Genomic DNA, 21,039 nt, shown 5'->3' on the forward strand with positions numbered 1-21,039 from the left:
TCAATACCACCATTATCATCAGCAGCATCATCAGCAGCATCATCAACTGTATTATCATCATCATCATCAGTACCACCATCATCATCAGCAGCATCATCAGCAGCATCATCATCAGTATTATCATCATCATCATCAGTACCAGCATCATCAGCAGCAGCAACATCAGCAGCATCATCAGCAGCAGCATCATGAGCATCATCATCAGTATCATCATCATCAGTATCATCATCAGCATCATCATCAGCAACAGCATCATCAGCAGCAGCATCATCAGCAGCAGCATCATCATCAGCATCATCATCATTATCATCAGCACGATCACCAGTATCACCATCACCACCATCACCAACATCACCATCACCACCACCATCATCACCACTATCACCAACACCACCACCACTACCATCACTACCACCATCATCACCACCATCATCACCATCAGCACCATCAGCACCACCCCCACCACCACCAGCATCATCACCACCATCACCACCACCATCACCACCACCATCACAACCACCACCATCATCACCATCACCACCATCACCATCATCACCATCACCGTCATCACCACCACCACCATCACGACCATCACCACCACCATCACCACCACCATCACCACCACCATCACCACCACCACCATCACCACCATCATCACCACCATCACCACCATCACCACCAACATCATCACCACCATCACCACCACCACCACCACTATCACCACCATCATCACCACCATCACCACCATCACTGTCATCACCACCATCATCACCATCACCACCATCACCATCACCACCATCATCACCACCATCACCACCATCACCATCATCACCACCATCACCATCACTACCACCACCACCATCACCACCATCACCACCATCACCACCATCATCACCACCATCACCACCATCATCATCACCACCACCACCATCATCACCACGACCACCACCACCACCATTACCACCATCACCACCACCACCATCACCATCATCACCATCATCACCATCACCACCATCACCATCACCACCATCACCACCATCACCATCACCACCATCACCACCATCATCACCATCATCATCACCACCACCATTATCACCACCATCACCACCACCATCATCACCATTACCGTCATCACCACCACCATCACCACCACCATCACCACCATCATCACCACCATCACCACCATCACCATCATCACCACCACCATCACCACCACCATCACCACCATCACCACCACCATCATCACCACCACCATCACCGTCATAACCACCATCACCATCACTACCACCACCACCATCACCACCATCATCATCACCACCACCATTATCACCACCATCACCACCACCATCACCATTACCGTCATCACCACCACCACCATCACCACCACCACCACCATCACCACCACCATCATCACCACCATCATCACCACCATCACCATCACCACCACCACCACAATTCACCACCACCATCATCACCACCATCATCACCATCACCACCATCACCATCACCACCATCATCACCACCATCACCACCATCATCACCACCACCACCACCATCACCACCATCATCACCATCACCACCACCATCACCATCACCACCATCATCACCACCATCACCACCATCACCACCATCACCACCACCATCACCATCACCACCATCATCACCACCATCACCACCATCATCACCACCACCACCACCATCACCACCATCATCATCATCACCACCACCATCACCACCATCACCACCATCACCATCACCACCATCATCACCACCACCATCATCACCACCATCATCACCACCACCATCACCACCATCACCACCACCACCACCATCACCACCATCACCACCACCATCACCACCACCATCATCACCACCACCACCACCATCACCACCACCACCACCATCACCACCATCATCACCACCACCACCACCATCACCACCACCATCACCACCACCATCACCACCACCATCACCACCACTACCATCACCACCACCACCACCATCACCACCATCACCACCACCATCACCATCATCACCACCATAACCACCATCACCACCATCACCACCACCACCATCACCACCATCACCACCACCATCACCACCACCATCATCACCACCACCACCACCACCATCACCACCACCACCATCATCACCACCATCATCACCACCATCATCACCACCACCACCACCATCACCACCATCACCACCACCATCACCACCACCATCACCACCATCATCACCACCATCACCACCACCATCATCACCACCATCACCACCACCATCATCACCACCATCACCACCACCACCACCATCACCACCATCACCACCACCACCACCACCATCACCACCACCATCATCACCTGTATGTCCGGTATGCTCTGCATCTCTTCCAAGTGTTGAGAATATCTGCAAAACACAGAGACAGCTGCCACTGGGGGTGCCCCTAGGCTAGACCACACAGCCCACTACTGCTGCTACTGACAGCAGGCTGATGTAGAGAGACAGCTGACACTGGGGGTACCCCTAGGCTAGACCAGAGAGCCCTACTGCTACTACTGACAGCAGGCTGATGTAGAGAGACAGCTGCCACTGGGGGTGCCCCTAGGCTAGGCCACACAGCCCCCTACTGCTGCTACTGACAGCAGGCTGATGTACAGAGACAGCTGACACTGGGGGTGCCCCTAGGCTAGACCACACAGCCCCCTACTGCTGCTACTACTGACAGCAGGCTGATGTAGAGAGACAGCTGACACTGGGGGTACCCCTAGGCTAGACCACACAGCCCCTACTGCTGCTACTGACAGCAGGCTGATGTAGAGAGACAGCTGACACTGGGGGTGCCCCTAGGCTAGACCACACAGCCCCTACTGCTACTACTGACAGCAGGCTGATGCACAGAGACAGCTGACACTGAGGGTGCCCCTAGGCTAGACCACACAGCCCACTACTGCTGCTACTGACAGCAGGCTGATGTAGAGAGACAGCTGCCACTGGGGGTGCCCCTAGGCTAGACCACAGCCCCTACTGCTGCTACTGACAGCAGGCTGATGTAGAGAGACAGCTGCCACTGGGGGTGCCCCTAGGCTAGGCCACACAGCCCCTACTGCTGCTACTGACAGCAGGCTGATGTAGAGAGACAGCTGCCACTGGGGGTGCCCCTAGGCTAGGCCACACAGCCCCTACTGCTACTACTGACAGCAGGCTGATGTAGAGAGACAGCTGCCACTGGGGGTACCCCTAGGCTAGGCCACAGCCCCTACTGCTGCTACTGACAGCAGGCTGATGCACAGAGACAGCTGACACTGGGGGTGCCCCTAGGCTAGGCCACACAGCCCCTACTGCTGCTACTGACAGCAGGCTGATGTACAGAGACAGCTGACACTGGGGGTACCCCTAGGCTAGACCACAAAGCCCTACTGCTACTACTGACAGCAGGCTGATGTACAGAGACAGCTGCCACTGGGGGTACCCCTAGGCTAGACCACAGCCCCCTACTGCTGCTACTGACAGCAGGCTGATGTACAGAGACAGCTGACACTGGGGGTACCCCTAGGCTAGGCCACACAGCCCCCTACTGCTGCTACTGACAGCAGGCTGATGTACAGAGACAGCTGACACTGGGGGTGCCCCTAGGCTAGGCCACACAGCCCCCTACTGCTACTACTGACAGCAGGCTGATGTAGAGAGACAGCTGACACTGGGGGTGCCCCTAGGCTAGACCACACAGCCCCCTACTGCTGCTACTGACAGCAGGCTGATGTAGAGAGACAGCTGACACTGGGGGTACCCCTAGGCTAGACCACAGCCCTACTGCTGCTACTGACAGCAGGCTGATGTAGAGAGACAGCTGACACTGGGGGTACCCCTAGGCTAGGCCACAGCCCTACTGCTGCTACTGACAGCAGGCTGATGTAGAGAGAAAGCTGCCACTGGGGGTGCCCCTAGGCTAGACCACACAGCCCCTACTGCTGCTACTGACAGCAGGCTGATGTAGAGAGACAGCTGCCACTGGGGGTGCCCCTAGGCTAGGCCACACAGCCCCCTACTGCTGCTACTGACAGCAGGCTGATGTAGAGAGACAGCTGCCACTGGGGGTACCCCTAGGCTAGACCACAGCCCCCTACTGCTACTACTGACAGCAGGCTGATGTAGAGAGACAGCTGACACTGGGGGTGCCCCTAGGCTAGACCACACAGCCCCCTACTGCTACTACTGACAGCAGGCTGATGCACAGAGACAGCTGACACTGGGGGTGCCCCTAGGCTAGGCCACACAGCCCCTACTGCTGCTACTGACAGCAGGCTGATGTAGAGAGACAGCTGACACTGGGGGTGCCCCTAGGCTATACCACAGCCCCTACTGCTGCTACTGACAGCAGGCTGATGTAGAGAGACAGCTGCCACTGGGGGTACCCCTAGGCTAGACCACAGCCCCCTACTGCTGCTACTGACAGCAGGCTGATGTACAGAGACAGCTGACACTGGGGGTACCCCTAGGCTAGGCCACACAGCCCCCTACTGCTACTACTGACAGCAGGCTGATGTAGAGAGACAGCTGCCACTGGGGGTGCACCTAGGCTAGGCCACACAGCCCCCTACTACTACTACTGACAGCAGGCTGATGTAGAGAGACAGCTGACACTGGGGGTGCCCCTAGGCTAAGCCACAGCCCCTACTGCTACTACTGACAGCAGGCTGATGTAGAGAGACAGCTGACACTGGGGGTGCCCCTAGGCTAGGCCACAGCCCTTACTGCTACTACTGACAGCAGGCTGATGTAGAGAGACAGCTGACACTGGGGGTGCCCCTAGGCTAGACCACACAGCCCCTACTGCTGCTACTGACAGCAGGCTGATGTAGAGAGACAGCTGCCACTGGGGGTACCCCTAGGCTAGGCCACAGCCCCTACTGCTACTACTGACAGCAGGCTGATGTAGAGAGACAGCTGACACTGGGGGTACCCCTAGGCTAGACCACACAGCCCCCTACTGCTGCTACTGACAGCAGGCTGATGTAGAGAGACAGCTGACACTGGGGGTACCCCTAGGCTAGACCACAGCCCTACTGCTGCTACTGACAGCAGGCTGATGCACAGAGACAGCTGACACTGGGGGTGCCCCTAGGCTAGACCACACAGCCCACTACTGCTGCTACTGACAGCAGGCTGATGTAGAGAGACAGCTGCCACTGGGGGTGCCCCTAGGCTAGACCACACAGCCCCTACTGCCACTACTGAGAGCAGGCTGATGTAGAGAGACAGCTGACACTGGGGGTGCCCCTAGGCTAGTCCACACAGCCCCTACTGCTACTACTGACAGCAGGCTGATGTAGAGAGACAGCTGACACTGGGGGTACCCCTAGGCTAGACCACACAGCCCCTACTGCTGCTACTGACAGCAGGCTGATGTAGAGAAAGCTGACACTGGGGGTACCCCTAGGCTAGACCACACAGCCCCTACTGCTGCTACTGACAGCAGGCTGATGTAGAGAGACAGCTGACACTGGGGGTACCCCTAGGCTAGACCACATAGCCCCTACTGCTACTACTGACAGCAGGCTGATGTAGAGAGACAGCTGACACTGGGGGTGCCCCTAGGCTAGACCACACAGCCCCCTACTGCTGCTACTGACAGCAGGCTGATGCACAGAGACAGCTGACACTGGGGGTACCCCTAGGCTAGACCACACAGCCCCTACTGCTGCTACTGACAGCAGGCTGATGTAGAGAGACAGCTGCCACTGGGGGTACCCCTAGGCTAGACCACAGCCCCTACTGCTGCTACTACTGACAGCAGGCTGATGTAGAGAGACAGCTGCCACTGGGGGTGCCCCTAGGCTAGACCACAGCCCTACTGCTGCTACTGACAGCAGGCTGATGTAGAGAGACAGCTGACACTGGGGGTACCCCTAGGCTAGACCACACAGCCCCCTACTGCTACCACTGACAGCAGGCTGATGCACAGAGACAGCTGACACTGGGGGTACCCCTAGGCTAGACTACACAGCCCACTACTGCTGCTACTGACAGCAGGCTGATGTAGAGAGACAGCTGACACTGGGGGTGCCCCTAGGCTAGGCCACACAGCCCACTACTGCTGCTACTGACAGCAGGCTGATGTAGAGAGACAGCTGCCACTGGGGGTACCCCTAGGCTAGGCGAGACAGCCCCTACTGCTGCTACTGACAGCAGGCTGATGTAGAGAGACAGCTGCCACTGGGGGTACCCCTAGGCTAGACCACACAGCCCCCTACTGCTGCTACTGACAGCTGGCTGATGTAGAGAGACAGCTGACACTGGGGGTACCCCTAGGCTAGACCACAGCCCCCTACTGCTGCTACTGACAGCAGGCTGATGTACAGAGACAGCTGACACTGGGGGTACCCCTAGGCTAGACCACACAGCCCCTACTGCTGCTACTGACAGCAGGCTGATATAGAGAGACAGCTGACACTGGGGGTACCCCTAGGCTAGGCCACACAGCCCCCTACTGCTACTACTGACAGCAGGCTGATGTAGAGAGACAGCTGACACTGGGGGTGCACCTAGGCTAGGCCACACAGCCCCTACTGCTACTACTGACAGCAGGCTGATGTAGAGAGACAGCTGCCACTGGGGGTACCCCTAGGCTAGGCCACACAGTCCCCTACTGCTACTACTGACAGCAGGCTGATGTACAGAGACAGCTGACACTGGGGGTACCCCTAGGCTAGGCCACACAGCCCCCTACTGCTACTACTGACAGCAGGCTGATGTAGAGAGACAGCTGACACTGGGGGTGCCCCTAGGCTAGACCACACAGCCCCCTACTGCTACTACTGACAGCAGGCTGATGCAGAGACACCTGCCACTGGGGGTACCCCTAGTCTAGACCACACAGCCCCCTACTGCTGCTACTGACAGCAGGCTGATATAGAGAGACAGCTGACACTGGGGGTACCCCTAGGCTAGACCACACAGCCCCCTACTGCTACTACTGACAGCAGGCTGATGCAGAGACAGCTGCCACTGGGGGTACCCCTAGGCTAGACCACACAGCCCCTACTGCTGCTACTGACAGCAGGCTGATGTAGAGAGACAGCTGACACTGGGGGTACCCCTAGGCTGGGCCACACAGCCCTACTGCTGCTACTGACAGCAGGCTGATGTAGAGAGACAGCTGCCACTGGGGGTGCCCCTAGGCTAGACCACAGCCCTACTGCTGCTACTACTGACAGCAGGCTGATGTACAGAGACATCTGACACTGGGGGTGGTTGCTCATGCATGTCAAGTCTATGTCAGTCACATGTCAGCATCGATCACGAGGGATATTTGGTCACGTTAATGGCACGGCAATATTATGATGCCATGCTAACGGCATGCTAACCACATGCTAACCACATGCTAACGCCATACTAAAGGCATGCTAACATCATGCTAACATCATGCTAAGGGCATTCTAAGGGGATGCTAACATCATGCTAAGGGCATGCTAAGGGCATGCTAACATCATGCTAAGGGCATGCTAACATCATGCTAAGGGCATGCTAAGGGCATGTTAACATCATGCTAACATCATGCTAAGGGCATTCTAAGGGGATGCTAACATCATGCTAAGGGCATGCTAAGGGCATGCTAACATCATGCTAAGGGCATGCTAACATCATGCTAAGGGCATGCTAAGGGCATGCTAACATCATGCTAAGGGCATGCTAACATCATGCTAAGGGCATGCTAAGGGCATGCTAAGGGCATGCTAACATCATGCTAAGGGCATGCTAACATCATGCTAAACATCATGCTAACATCATGCTAAGGGCATGCTAACATCATGCTAACATCATGCTAAGGGCATGCTAACATCATGCTAACATCATGCTAAGGGCATGCTAACATCATGCTAACATCATGCTAAGGGCATGCTAGCATCATGCTAACATCATGCTAACATCATGCTAAGGGCATGCTAAGGGCATGCTAGCATCATGCTAACATCATGCTAACATCATGCTAACATCATGATAACATCATGCTAACATCATGCTAAGGGCATGCTAGCATCATGCTAACATCATGCTAACATCATGCTAAGGGCATGCTAACATCATGCTAACATCATGCTAACATCATGCTAAGGGCATGCTAACATCATGCTAACATCATGCTAACATCATGCTAAGGGCATGCTAACATCATGCTAACATCATGCTAACATCATGCTAAGGGCATGCTAATGGCATGCTAACATCATGCTAACATCATGCTAATGGCATGGTAACATCATGCTAACATCATGCTAACATCATGCTAACGTCATGCTAACATCATGCTAAGGCTCACGTGTTTTGTCGGGCGGCAGAGTTGCGGTAGCGACGGAGTGCGAGGAAGATGAGCGGCAGACACAGAACGATGACAACAACAACAACCACCACCACCACTACCGTTGTCACCACGGTGCCTGTGACACACACAGACACACAGTCACACACACACACACAGTCACACACAGTCACACAGACACACACACACACAGACACACACACAGTGATACAGACACACACAGACACACACACACAGACACACAGACACACACACACAGACACAGAAGGATGACAACAACAACAACAACCACCACCACTACCACTGTCACCACGGTGCCTGTGACACACACAGACACACAGACACACACACACACACACAGTCACACACAGACACATACACAGACACACACACAGACACACACACACACACACAGACACACACACACACAGAAGGATGACAACAACAACCACCACCACCACCACTACCACTGTCACCACGGTGCCTGTGACACACACAGACACACAGACACACACAGACACACACACACACAGTCACACAGACACACACACAGACACACACACACACACACAGTCACACACACACACAGTCACACACACACAGTCACACACAGTCACACAGACACACAGACACAGAAGGATGACAACAACAACAACCACCACCACCACTACCACTGTCACCACGGTGCCTGTGACACACACAGTCACACAGACACACAGACACACACAGTCACACACAGTCACACACAGTCACACAGACACACACAGTCACACACAGACACACAGACACACAGACACACACACACACAGACACACACAGACACACAGTCACACACACACACAGTCACACACAGTCACACAGACACACACAGTCACACACAGACACACAGACACACAGACACACACACACACAGACACACACAGACACACACACACAGACACACACACACAGACACAGAAGGATGACAACAACAACCACCACCACCACTACCACTGTCACCACGGTGCCTGTGACACACACAGACACACAGTCACACACACACACACAGTCACACACAGTCACACAGACACACACAGTCACACACAGACACACAGTCACACAGACACACAGACACACACAGACACACACACAGACACACACACACACACAGTCACACACACACACAGTCACACAGACACACAGACACACACAGACACACACACAGACACACACACACAGTCACACACACACACAGTCACACACAGACACAGAAGGATGACAACAACAACCACCACCACCACTACCGTTGTCACCACGGTGCCTATGACACACACAGTGACACACAGTCACACACAGTCACACACAGACACACACACACAGACACAGAAGGATGACAACAACAACAACCACCACCACTACCACTGTCACCACGGTGCCTGTGACACACACAGACACACAGACACACACACACACAGTCACACACAGTCACACAGACACACACACACACAGACACACACACAGTCACACACACACAGACACACACACACACAGTCACACACAGTCACACACACAGACACACACACAGACACACACACACACACAGTCACACACAGTCACACACAGACACACACACAGACACACAGACACACACACAGACACACACACACACACAGAAGGATGACAACAACAACAACCACCACCACTACCGTTGTCACCACGGTGCCTGTGACACACACAGTGATACACAGTCACACACACACACACAGACACACAGTCACACACAGTCACACAGACACACACACAGACACACAGTCACACAGTCACACAGACACACACACACAGACACAGAACGATGACAACAACAACAACCACCACCACCACTACCACTGTCACCACGGTGCCTGTGACACACACAGACACACAGTCACACACACACACACAGTCACACACAGTCACACAGACACACACAGTCACACACAGACACACACAGTCACACACACACAGTCACACACAGTCACACAGACACACACACACACACAGTCACACACACAGACACACACAGACACACACACAGTCACACACAGTCACACAGACACACAGACACAGAAGGATGACAACAACAACAACCACCACCACTACCGTTGTCACCACGGTGCCTGTGACACACACAGACACACAGTCACACACACACACAGACACACACACAGACACACACACACAGTCACACACACACACAGACACACACACACAGACACAGACACACACACACAGACACACACACACAGTCACACACACACACACAGACACACAGACACAGACACACACACACAGACACAGACACACACACACAGACACACACACACAGACACAGAAGGATGACAACAACAACAACCACCACCACTACCACTGTCACCACGGTGCCTGTGACACACACAGTGATACACAGTCACACAGACACACAGACACACAGTCACACACAGTCACACAGACACACATACACACACACAGTCACACACACACACAGTCACACACACACAGTCACACACAGTCACACAGACACACAGACACAGAAGGATGACAACAACAACAACCACCACCACTACCACTGTCACCACGGTGCCTGTGACACACACAGTGATACACAGTCACACAGACACACACAGTCACACACAGACACACACACAGACACACACACACAGTTACACATACAGACACACACACAGTTACACATACAGACACACACACAGTCACACACACAGTCACACACAGTCACACACACACACAGTCACACACACAGTCACACACAGTCACACACAGTCACACACAGTCACACACACACACACAGTCACACACAGTCACACACACAGACACACACAGTCACACACACAGTCACACACACAGTCACACACAGACACACAGTCACACACACAGACACACACAGACACACACAGTCACACACAGTCACACAGTCACACACACAGTCACACACAGACACACAGTCACACACAGTCACACACACAGACACACACAGACACACAGACACACAGACACACAGACACACACTCACACACACACACAGACACAAAAGACAAAGATCCCCCATATAGCCTGCACAGACTGTAGGGGCAAGTGCTGTTAGCGAGCACCTATGAAGGCCGGAACGGTACACGAGGGGGTGGGTGGCCAGCACCACGCCCGACCGCCTTTGTCTCCCTAGTGGCAATGTTTACACACCGCACCAGGTACTCATTTGAGGCTGAGTCGACCTAGGGGAGGCCCAGGACCGGTTCAGATAATCGTCACTGGTGTTGGCCGTGAGCGGGAATCGAACCCGGGTCGCCAGGTTCATAGCGCAGCGTAGCGCTAACCACTACACTATCGCTCCCCACCACACACAGACAGACACACACACAGATAAACACAGACAAACACACACAGACACACACACACAGACACACACACAGACACACACACACAGAGGCATGGGCAGGCTACGTACAGATATCTGTCTAGCCACTCACCCACTCACTCACTCACCTATCCACTCACTCACCTACACACTCACTCACTCACCCACTCACCCACTCACTCACTCACCTACCCACTCACCCACTCACTCACTCACCTACCCACTCACTCACCCACTCACTCACCCACTCACCCACTCACCTACCCACTCACTCACCCACTCACCGACCCACTCACTCACTCACCTACACACTCACTCACTCACCTACCTACTCACTCACCCACTCACTCACTCACTCACCCCCCCCCACTAACCCCCCCACCAACCCCCACTCACTCACCCCCCCACTAACCCCCCCACTAACCCCCTCACCAACCCCCCCCCCACTAGCCCCCACTCACTCACCCCCCCCCCCACTAAACCCACTCATTCAACCCCCATTAACTCAACCCCCCACTAACCCCCCCACTAACCCCCCCCCCACCCCCCCCCCCACCCCCCCCCCCACCCCCCCCCACCCACCCCCCCCCACCCACCCCAACTCACCAACCCCCACCCACCAACCCCCACCCACCCACCCCCCCCCACCCACCCCCACTCACCAACCCCCACTCACCAACCCCCACTAACCCCCCCACTAACCCCCCCACTAACCCCCCCACTAACCCCCCCACTAACCCCCCCACTAACCCCCCCACTAACCCCCCCACTAACCCCCCACTAACCCCCCCACTAACCCCCCCCACCCACCAGCTGGCTCTGCCACTTTGACGTCACAATGCGGTGGGCTCCATCCCAAGTCGCAGTGGCACTGCCCCAGGTTGTTGCAGACCTGGGGAGTCAATTAACATAATTTATTATAATTATTCACATCACGCCCAATGGCGAATTAACATAATTTATTATAATTTCACCACATCACGCCCAATGATCAATTAACATAATTTATTATAATTATTCACCAGATCACGCCCAATGATGAATTAACATAATTTATTATAATTATTCACCAGATCACGCCCAATGATGAATTAACATAATTTATTATAATCATTCACCACATCACGCCCAATGAAGAATTAACATAATTTATTATTATTCACCAGATCACGCCTAATGATTAATTAAAATAATTTATTATAATTATTCATCACATCACGTCCAATGATGAATTAACATAATTTATTATAATTATTCACCACATCACGCCCAATGGCGAATTAACATAATTTATAATAATTATTCACCACATCAAGCCCAATGATGAATTAACATAATTTATTATAATTATTCACCACATCACACCCAATGGCGATTTAACATAATTTATTATAATTATTCACCACATCACGCCCAATGATGAATTAACATAATTTATTATAATTATTCACCACATCACGCCCAATGATGAATTAACATAATTTATTATAATTATTCACCACATCACGCCGAATTAACATAATTTATTATAATTATTCACCACATCACGCCCAATGATGAATTAACATAATTTATTATAATTATTCACCACATCACGCCCAATGATGAATTAACATAATTTATTATAATTGTTCACCAGATCACGCCCAATGATGAATTAACATAATTTATTATAATTGTTCACCAGATCACGCCCAATGATGAATTAACATAATTTATTATAATTATTCACATCACGCCCAATGATGAATTAACATAATTTATTATAATTATTCACCACATCACGCCCAATGATGAATTAACATAATTTATTATAATTATTCACCAGATCACGCCCAATGATGAATTAACATAATTTATTATAATTATTCACCTCATTACGCCCAATGATGAATTAACATAATTTATTATTATAATTATTCACCACATACGCACCCGTATTGAATTTATTTACAATGTCTCGCCTCATATCGATTTAAGATACTTTATTACGATCAATTATAATAATTAATCATGTCTCGCTGAATATCGAATTAACATAATTTATAATACAAATTTACCATGCCACGCCTCATATCTAATTAACATAATTTATTAGAACACAATAAAATAATTTAACATGGCACGCCTCTTTGGATGATCATGTTGGTGGTGGTGATGATGTTGATGATGTTGATGGTGATGTTGATGATGGTGATGATGTTGATGATGGTGATGATGGTGATGATGATGGTGGTGATGATGATGGTGATGATGTTGTTTATGTTGATGATGTTGATGATGGTGGTGATGTTCATGATGGTGATGATGGTGGTGGTGGTGATGATGATGATGTTGTTTATGATGATTATGTTGATGATGGTGATGATGGTGATGATGATGTTGATGATGGTGATCTTGGTGGTGGTGATGATGATGGTGGTGGTGATGATGGTGATGATGGTGATGATGGTGGTGATGATGTTATTTATGATGATGATGATGATAGTGGTGATGTTGATGGTGATGATGTTGTTGATGTTGTTGATGTTGATGGTGATGATGATGGTGATGATGGTGGTGGTGATGATGGTGATAATGTTGTTTATGATGATGATGTTGTTGATGGTGATGATGGCGATGATGATAATGATGATGGTGATGATGGTGGTGGTGATGATGATGATGACGTTGTTGATGGTGATGATGGTGATGATGATAATGGTGATGTTGATGATGGTGGTGATGTTGATGATGGTGATGATGTTGATGGTGATGATGTTGATGGTCATGTTGTTGATGTTGATGGTGATGATGGTGGTGATGATGTTGTTTATGATGATGATGATGTTGATGATGGTGGTGATGTTGATGATAAGTGATGTTGATGATGGTGATGATGGTGGTGGTGATGATGTTGTTTATGATGATGATGATGTTGATCATGGTGGTGATGTTGATGATGGTGATAATGTTGATGTTGTTGATGATGATGTTGATGGTGATGATGTTGTTGATGTTGTTGATGTTGATGGTGATGATGGTGATGATGATGGTGATGATGGTGGTGGTGGTGATGTTGATGTTGATGATGTTGATGTTGTTGATGATGATGTTGATGATGTTGATGATGATGATGATGGTGGTGATATTGATGGTGATGATGTTGATGATGATGGTGGTGATGTTGATAATGGTGATGTTGTTGATGGTGATGATGTTGATGGTGATGATGTTGATGGTGATGATGTTGATGATGGTGGTGATGTTGATGGTGATGATGATGATGGTGGTGATGTTGATGATGGTGATGTTGTTGATGATGTTGACGATAATGTTGGTGATGATGTTGATGATGTTGATGTTGTTAATGATGATGATGGTGATGATGATGTTGATGATGGTGATGGTGGTGGTGGTGATGATGGTGATGATGTTGGAGATGATGTTGTTGATGTTCTTGATGTTGATGGTGATGATGGTGATGTTGTTGATGGTGATGATGTTGTTGATGTTGTTGATCTTGATGTTGATGATGATGATAGTGATGATGATGGTGATGATGGTGGTGATGGTGATGATGTTGATGATGGTGATGTTGCTGGTGATGATGTTGATGTTGTTGAAGATGATGGTGATAATGATGCTGTTGATGATGATGTTGATGGTGATGATGATGATGCTGGTGATGTTGATGTTGATGGTGGTGATGTTGATAATGATTGTAATGTTGTTGATGATGTTGTTTATGATGATGATGTTGATGATGATGGTGGTGATGATGATGGTGGTCATGGTGGTGGTGATGGTGGTGATGTTGATGATGTTGATGATGGTGATGGTGGTGATGTTGATGATGTTGATGATGGTGATGGTGATAATGATTGCAATGTTGTTGATGATGTTGTTTATGATGATGATGTTGATGATGATGGTGGTGATGATGATGGTGGTCATGGTGGTGGTGATGGTGGTGATGTTGATGATGTTGATGATGGTGATGGTGGTGATGTTGATGATGTTGATGATGGTGATGGTGATGATGTTGATGTTGTTGATGATGATGGTGATGATGGTGATGATGGTGATGTTGTTGATGTTGTTGATGTTGATGATGATGTTGATGATGTTGTTGATGTTGATGATGGTGTTGATGTTGTTGATGGTGATGTTGTTGATGTTGTTGATGGTGATGTTGTTGATGTTCTGGATGTTGATGGTGTTGTTGTTGATGTTGATGTTGTTGATGTTGATGGTCATGTTGTTGATGTTGTTGATGGTGATGTTGTTGATGTTGATGTAGTTGATATTGTTGATGTTGATGGTGATGATGTTGATGTTGTTGATGATGTTGTTGATGTTGTTGATGTTGATGGTGATGATGATGATGTTGTTGATGTTGTTGATATTGATCTTGTTGATGTTGATGGTGATGTTGTTGATGCTGTTAATGTTGATGGTGATGTTGTTGATGTTGTTGATTATGTTGATGTTGTTGATGTTGATGATCATGATGTTGATGTTGTTGATGTTGATGTTGTTGATGCTGATGTTGTTTATGTTGATGTTGTTGATGGTGATCTTGCTGATGTTGATGTTGTTGATGTTGATGGTGATGTTGTTGATGTTGTTGATGGTGATATTATTGATGTTGTGATGTTGATGTTGTTGATGTTGATGGTGATGATGGTGATGTTGATGTTGTTGATGTTGTTGATGTTGATCTTGTTGATGTTGATTGTCATGTTGTTGATGTTGTTAATGTTGATGATGATGTTGTTGATGTTGATGATGTTGGTGTTGTTGTTGATGTTGATGTTGTTGATGATGTTGATGATGTTGATGTTGTTGATGTTGTTGATGATGTTGTTGATGTTGTTGATGATGTTGTTGTTGATGTTGTTGTTGATGATGTTGTTGATGTTGTTGTTGATGTTGATGTTGTTGTTGATGATGTTGATGTTGATGTTGTTGATGTTGTTGATGTTGTTGTTGATGTTGTTGTTGATGTTGATGTTGTTGTTGATGTTGATGTTGTTGATGTTGATGTTGTTGATGATGTTGTTGTTGATGTTGTTGTTGATGTTGTTGTTGATGTTGATGTTGTTGATGATGTTGTTGATGTTGATATTGTTGATGTTGATGATGTCGTTGATGTTGATGATGTCGTTGATGATGTTGTTGTTGTTGTTGATGTTGTTGTTGTTGATGTTGATGTTGTGGATGATGATGTTGATGTTGATGTTGTTGATGTTGTGGATGATGATGTTGATGTTGTTGATGTTGTTGTTGATGTTGTGGATGATGATGTTGATGTTGTTGATGTTGTTGATGTTGTTGATGATGTTGATGTTGTTGTTGATGTTGATGTTGTGGATGATGTTGTTGTTGATGATGATGTTGTTGTTGATGTTGATGTTGTTGATGTTGTTGATGTTGTTGATGATGTTGTTGATGTTGTTGATGTTGTTGATGATGTTGTTGATGTTGTTGATGTTGTTGTTGATGTTGTTGTTGTTGATGATGTTGTTGTTGATGATGTTGTTGTTGTTGATGTTGTTGATGTTGTTGATGTTGTTGATGTTGTTGTTGATGTTGTTGTTGTTGATGTTGTTGATGATGTTGATGTTGTTGTTGATGTTGTTGATGTTGTGGATGATGATGTTGATGTTGATGTTGTTGATGATGTTGTTGATGTTGTTGATGTTGTTGATGTTGTTGTTGTTGTTGATGTTGATGATGTTGATGTTGTTGTTGATGTTGTTGTTTATGATGTTGTTGTTGTTGATGTTGATGATGTTGATGTTGTTGTTGTTGATGATGTTGATGTTGTTGATGATGTTGTTGTTGATGTTGATGTTGTTGATGTTGTTGATGATGTTGTTGTTGTTGTTGATGTTGATGTTGATGTTGTTGTTGATGATGTTGTTGTTGATGTTGATGTTGTTGATGTTGTTGATGATGTTGTTGTTGTTGTTGATGTTGATGATGTTGTTGTTGTTGTTGATGTTGTTGATGTTGTTGATGATGTTGTTGTTGATGTTGATGTTGTGGATGATGTTGTTGTTGATGATGATGTTGTTGATGTTGTTGATGATGTTGTTGTTGATGTTGATGTTGTTGATGTTGTTGATGTTGTTGATGTTGTTGATGTTGTTGTTGTTGTTTATGATGTTGATGATGTTGTTGATGATGTTGATGTTTTGATGTTGTTGATGTTGTTGATGATGTTGTTGTTGATGTTGTTGTTGATGATGTTGTTGATGTTGTTGATGTTGTTGATGATGTTGTTGATGATGTTGATGTTGTTGTTGTTGATGTTGTTGATGTTGTTGATGTTGTTGATGTTGTTGATGATGTTGTTGTTGTTGTTGATGTTGTTGATGGTGTTGTTGATGTTGTTGATGTTGTTGATGGTGTTGTTGATGTTGTTGTTGTTGATGTTGTTGTTGATGTTGTTGTTGTTGATGTTGTTGATGTTGTGGATGATGTTGATGATGTTGATGTTGTTGATGATGTTGTTGTTGTTGATGTTGTTGTTGTTGATGATGTTGATGTTGTTGATGTTGTTGATGATGTTGTTGTTGATGATGATGTTGTTGATGTTGATGATGATGCCATCGCTCACCCCGTGCCCGCCACAGCGAGTGGTGGAGCAGATCTCAGCGCCGAGTGACGTCACCAGCACACAGCGCTGTCCTACGCAGACCTGGGGACACACACAGCTAGAGGTAGAGCGGGCCCAGGTAGCCTCCAGATAGCCTCTAGGGGCAAGGGTGGACTCACTGACACACACAGCTAGAGGTAGAGGGGACCCAGGTAGCCTCCAGCTAGCCTCTAGGGGCAAGGGTGGGCTCACTGACACACACAGCTAGAGGTAGAGGGGACCCAGGTAGCCTCCAGGTAGCCTCTAGGGGCAAGGGTGGGCTCACTGACACACACAGCTAGAGGTAGAGGGGACCCAGGTAGCCTCTAGGGGCAAGGGTGGACTCACTGACACACACAGCTAGAGGTAGAGGGGACCCAGGTAGCCTCCAGGTAGCCTCTAGGGGCAAGGGTGGACTCACTGACACACACAGCTAGAGGTAGAGGAGGCCCAGGTAGCCTCCAGGTAGCCTCTAGGGGCAAGGGTGGACTCACTGACACACACAGCTAGAGGTAGAGGGGGCCCAGGTAGCCTCCAGGTAGCCTCTAGGGGCAAGGGTGGACTCACTGATACACACAGCTAGAGGTAGAGGGGGCCCAGGTAGCCTCTAGGGGCAAGGGTGGGCTCACTGACACACACAGCTAGAGGTAGAGGGGGCCCAGGTAGCCTCCAGGTAGCCTCTAGGGGCAAGGGTGGGCTCACTGACACACACAGCTAGAGGTAGAGGGGACCCAGGTAGCCTCCAGGTAGCCTCTAGGGGCAAGGGTGGGCTCACTGACACACACAGCTAGAGGTAGAGGGGCCCAGGTAGCCTCTAGGTAGCCTCTAGGGGCAAGGGTGGACTCACTGACACACACAGCTAGAGGTAGAGGGGACCCAGGTAGCCTCCAGGTAGCCTCTAGGGGCAAGGGTGGGCTCACTGACACACACAGCTAGAGGTAGAGGGGGCCCAGGTAGCCTCTAGGTAGCCTCTAGGGGCAAGGGTGGACTCACTGATACACACAGCTAGAGGTAGAGGGGGCCCAGGAAGCCTCTAGGGGCAAGGGTGGGCTCACTGACACACACAGCTAGAGGGGACCCAGGTAGCCTCCAGGTAGCCTCTAGGGGCAAGGGTGGACTCACTGATACACACAGCTAGAGGTAGAGGGGGCCCAGGTAGCCTCTAGGGGCAAGGGTGGGCTCACTGACACACACAGCTAGAGGTAGAGGGGGCCCAGGTAGCCTCCAGGTAGCCTCTAGGGGCAAGGGTGGGCTCACTGACACACACAGCTAGAGGTAGAGGGGACCCAGGTAGCCTCCAGGTAGCCTCTAGGGGCAAGGGTGGGCTCACTGACACACACAGCTAGAGGTAGAGGGGGCCCAGGTAGCCTCTAGGTAGCCTCTAGGGGCAAGGGTGGACTCACTGATACACACAGCTAGAGGTAGAGGGGGCCCAGGTAGCCTCTAGGGGCAAGGGTGGGCTCACTGACACACACAGCTAGAGGGGACCCAGGTAGCCTCCAGGTAGCCTCTAGGGGCAAGGGTGGACTCACTGATACACACAGCTAGAGGTAGAGGGGGCACAGGTAGCCTCTAGGGGCAAGGGTGGGCTCACTGACACACACAGCTAGAGGTAGAGGGGGCCCAGGTAGCCTCCAGGTAGCCTCTAGGGGCAAGGGTGGGCTCACTGACACACACAGCTAGAGGTAGAGGGGACCCAGGTAGCCTCCAGGTAGCCTCTAGGGGCAAGGGTGGGCTCACTGACACACACAGCTAGAGGTAGAGGGGGCCCAGGTAGCCTCCAGGTAGCCTCTAGGGGCAAGGGTGGGCTCACTGACACACACAGCTAGAGGTAGAGGGGACCCAGGTAGCCTCCAGGTAGCCTCTAGGGGCAAGAGTGGGCTCACTGATACACACAGCTAGAGGTGGAGGGGACCCAGGTAGCCTCCAGGTAGCCTCTAGGGGCAAGAGTGGGCTCACTGATACACACAGCTAGAGGTAGAGGGGACCCAGGTAGCCTCCAGGTAGCCTCTATGGGCAAGGGTGGGCTCACTGATACACACAGCTAGAGGTAGAGGGGACCCAGGTAGCCTCTAGGTAGCCTCTAGGGGCAAGGGTGGACTCACTGATACACACAGCTAGAGGTAGAGGGGGCCCAGGTAGCCTCTAGGGGCAAGGGTGGACTCACTGACACACACAGCTAGAGGTAGAGGGGGCCCAGGTAGCCTCTAGGTAGCCTCTAGGGGCAAGGGTGGACTCACTGATAGACACAGCTAGAGGTAGAGGGGGCCCAGGTAGCCTCTAGGGGCAAGGGTGGACTCACTGACACACACAGCTAGAGGTAGAGGGGGCCCAGGTAGCCTCTAGGTAGCCTCTCTCTCCCCCGTGTCTCTCTCTCCCCGTGTCCCTCTCTCCCCGTTTCTCTCCCTCCCCGTGTCTCTCCCTCCCCGTGTCTCTCTCCCTCCCCGTGTCTCTCTCTCCCCGTGTCTCTCTCTCCCCGTGTCTCTCTATCCCCGTGTCTCCCTCTCCCCCGTGTCTCTCTCCCCGTGTCTCTCTCTCCCCGTGTCTCTCTTTCCCCGTGTCTCTCTCCCCGTGTCTCTCTCTCCCCGTGTCTCTCTCCCCGTGTCTCTCTCTCCCCGTGTCTCTCTCTCCCCGTGTCTCTCTCTCCCCGTGTCTCTCCCCCCGTGTCTCTCTCTCCCCGTGTCTCTCTCTCCCCGTGTCTCTCCCCGT

The 21,039-nt window shown here is 50.2% G+C and overlaps 1 protein-coding gene across 4 annotated transcripts in view; it reads right to left on the minus strand.

Annotated features, from left to right (window-relative positions):
• Positions 1-21,039, minus strand: part of LOC142907981 (disintegrin and metalloproteinase domain-containing protein 28-like) — a 62,155-nt gene that overhangs the window by 4,216 nt on the left and 36,900 nt on the right. The window contains exons 4-7 of one of the 4 annotated variants that reach the window (XM_076058068.1): positions 18,313-18,393; positions 12,516-12,597; positions 8,318-8,435; positions 2,361-2,406 (exon numbers count right to left, since the gene is read on the minus strand). In XM_076058068.1, the coding sequence (XP_075914183.1) occupies positions 2,361-2,406; positions 8,318-8,435; positions 12,516-12,597; positions 18,313-18,393 (327 nt within the window). Of the gene's footprint in view, positions 1-2,360; positions 2,407-8,317; positions 8,436-9,342; positions 10,198-10,226; positions 10,917-12,515; positions 12,598-18,312; positions 18,394-21,039 lie in introns of those variants that run through there. The other 3 variants (XM_076058067.1, XM_076058066.1, XM_076058065.1) reach the window with 3 other exon arrangements.

Source organism: Petromyzon marinus (assembly GCF_048934315.1).
Source record: "Petromyzon marinus isolate PM22_M1 ecotype Great Lakes invasive population chromosome 67 unlocalized genomic scaffold, UKy_Petmar_22M1.pri1.0 chr67_unloc.6, whole genome shotgun sequence".
NCBI classification, from domain to species: Eukaryota; Metazoa; Chordata; class Hyperoartia; order Petromyzontiformes; family Petromyzontidae; genus Petromyzon; species Petromyzon marinus.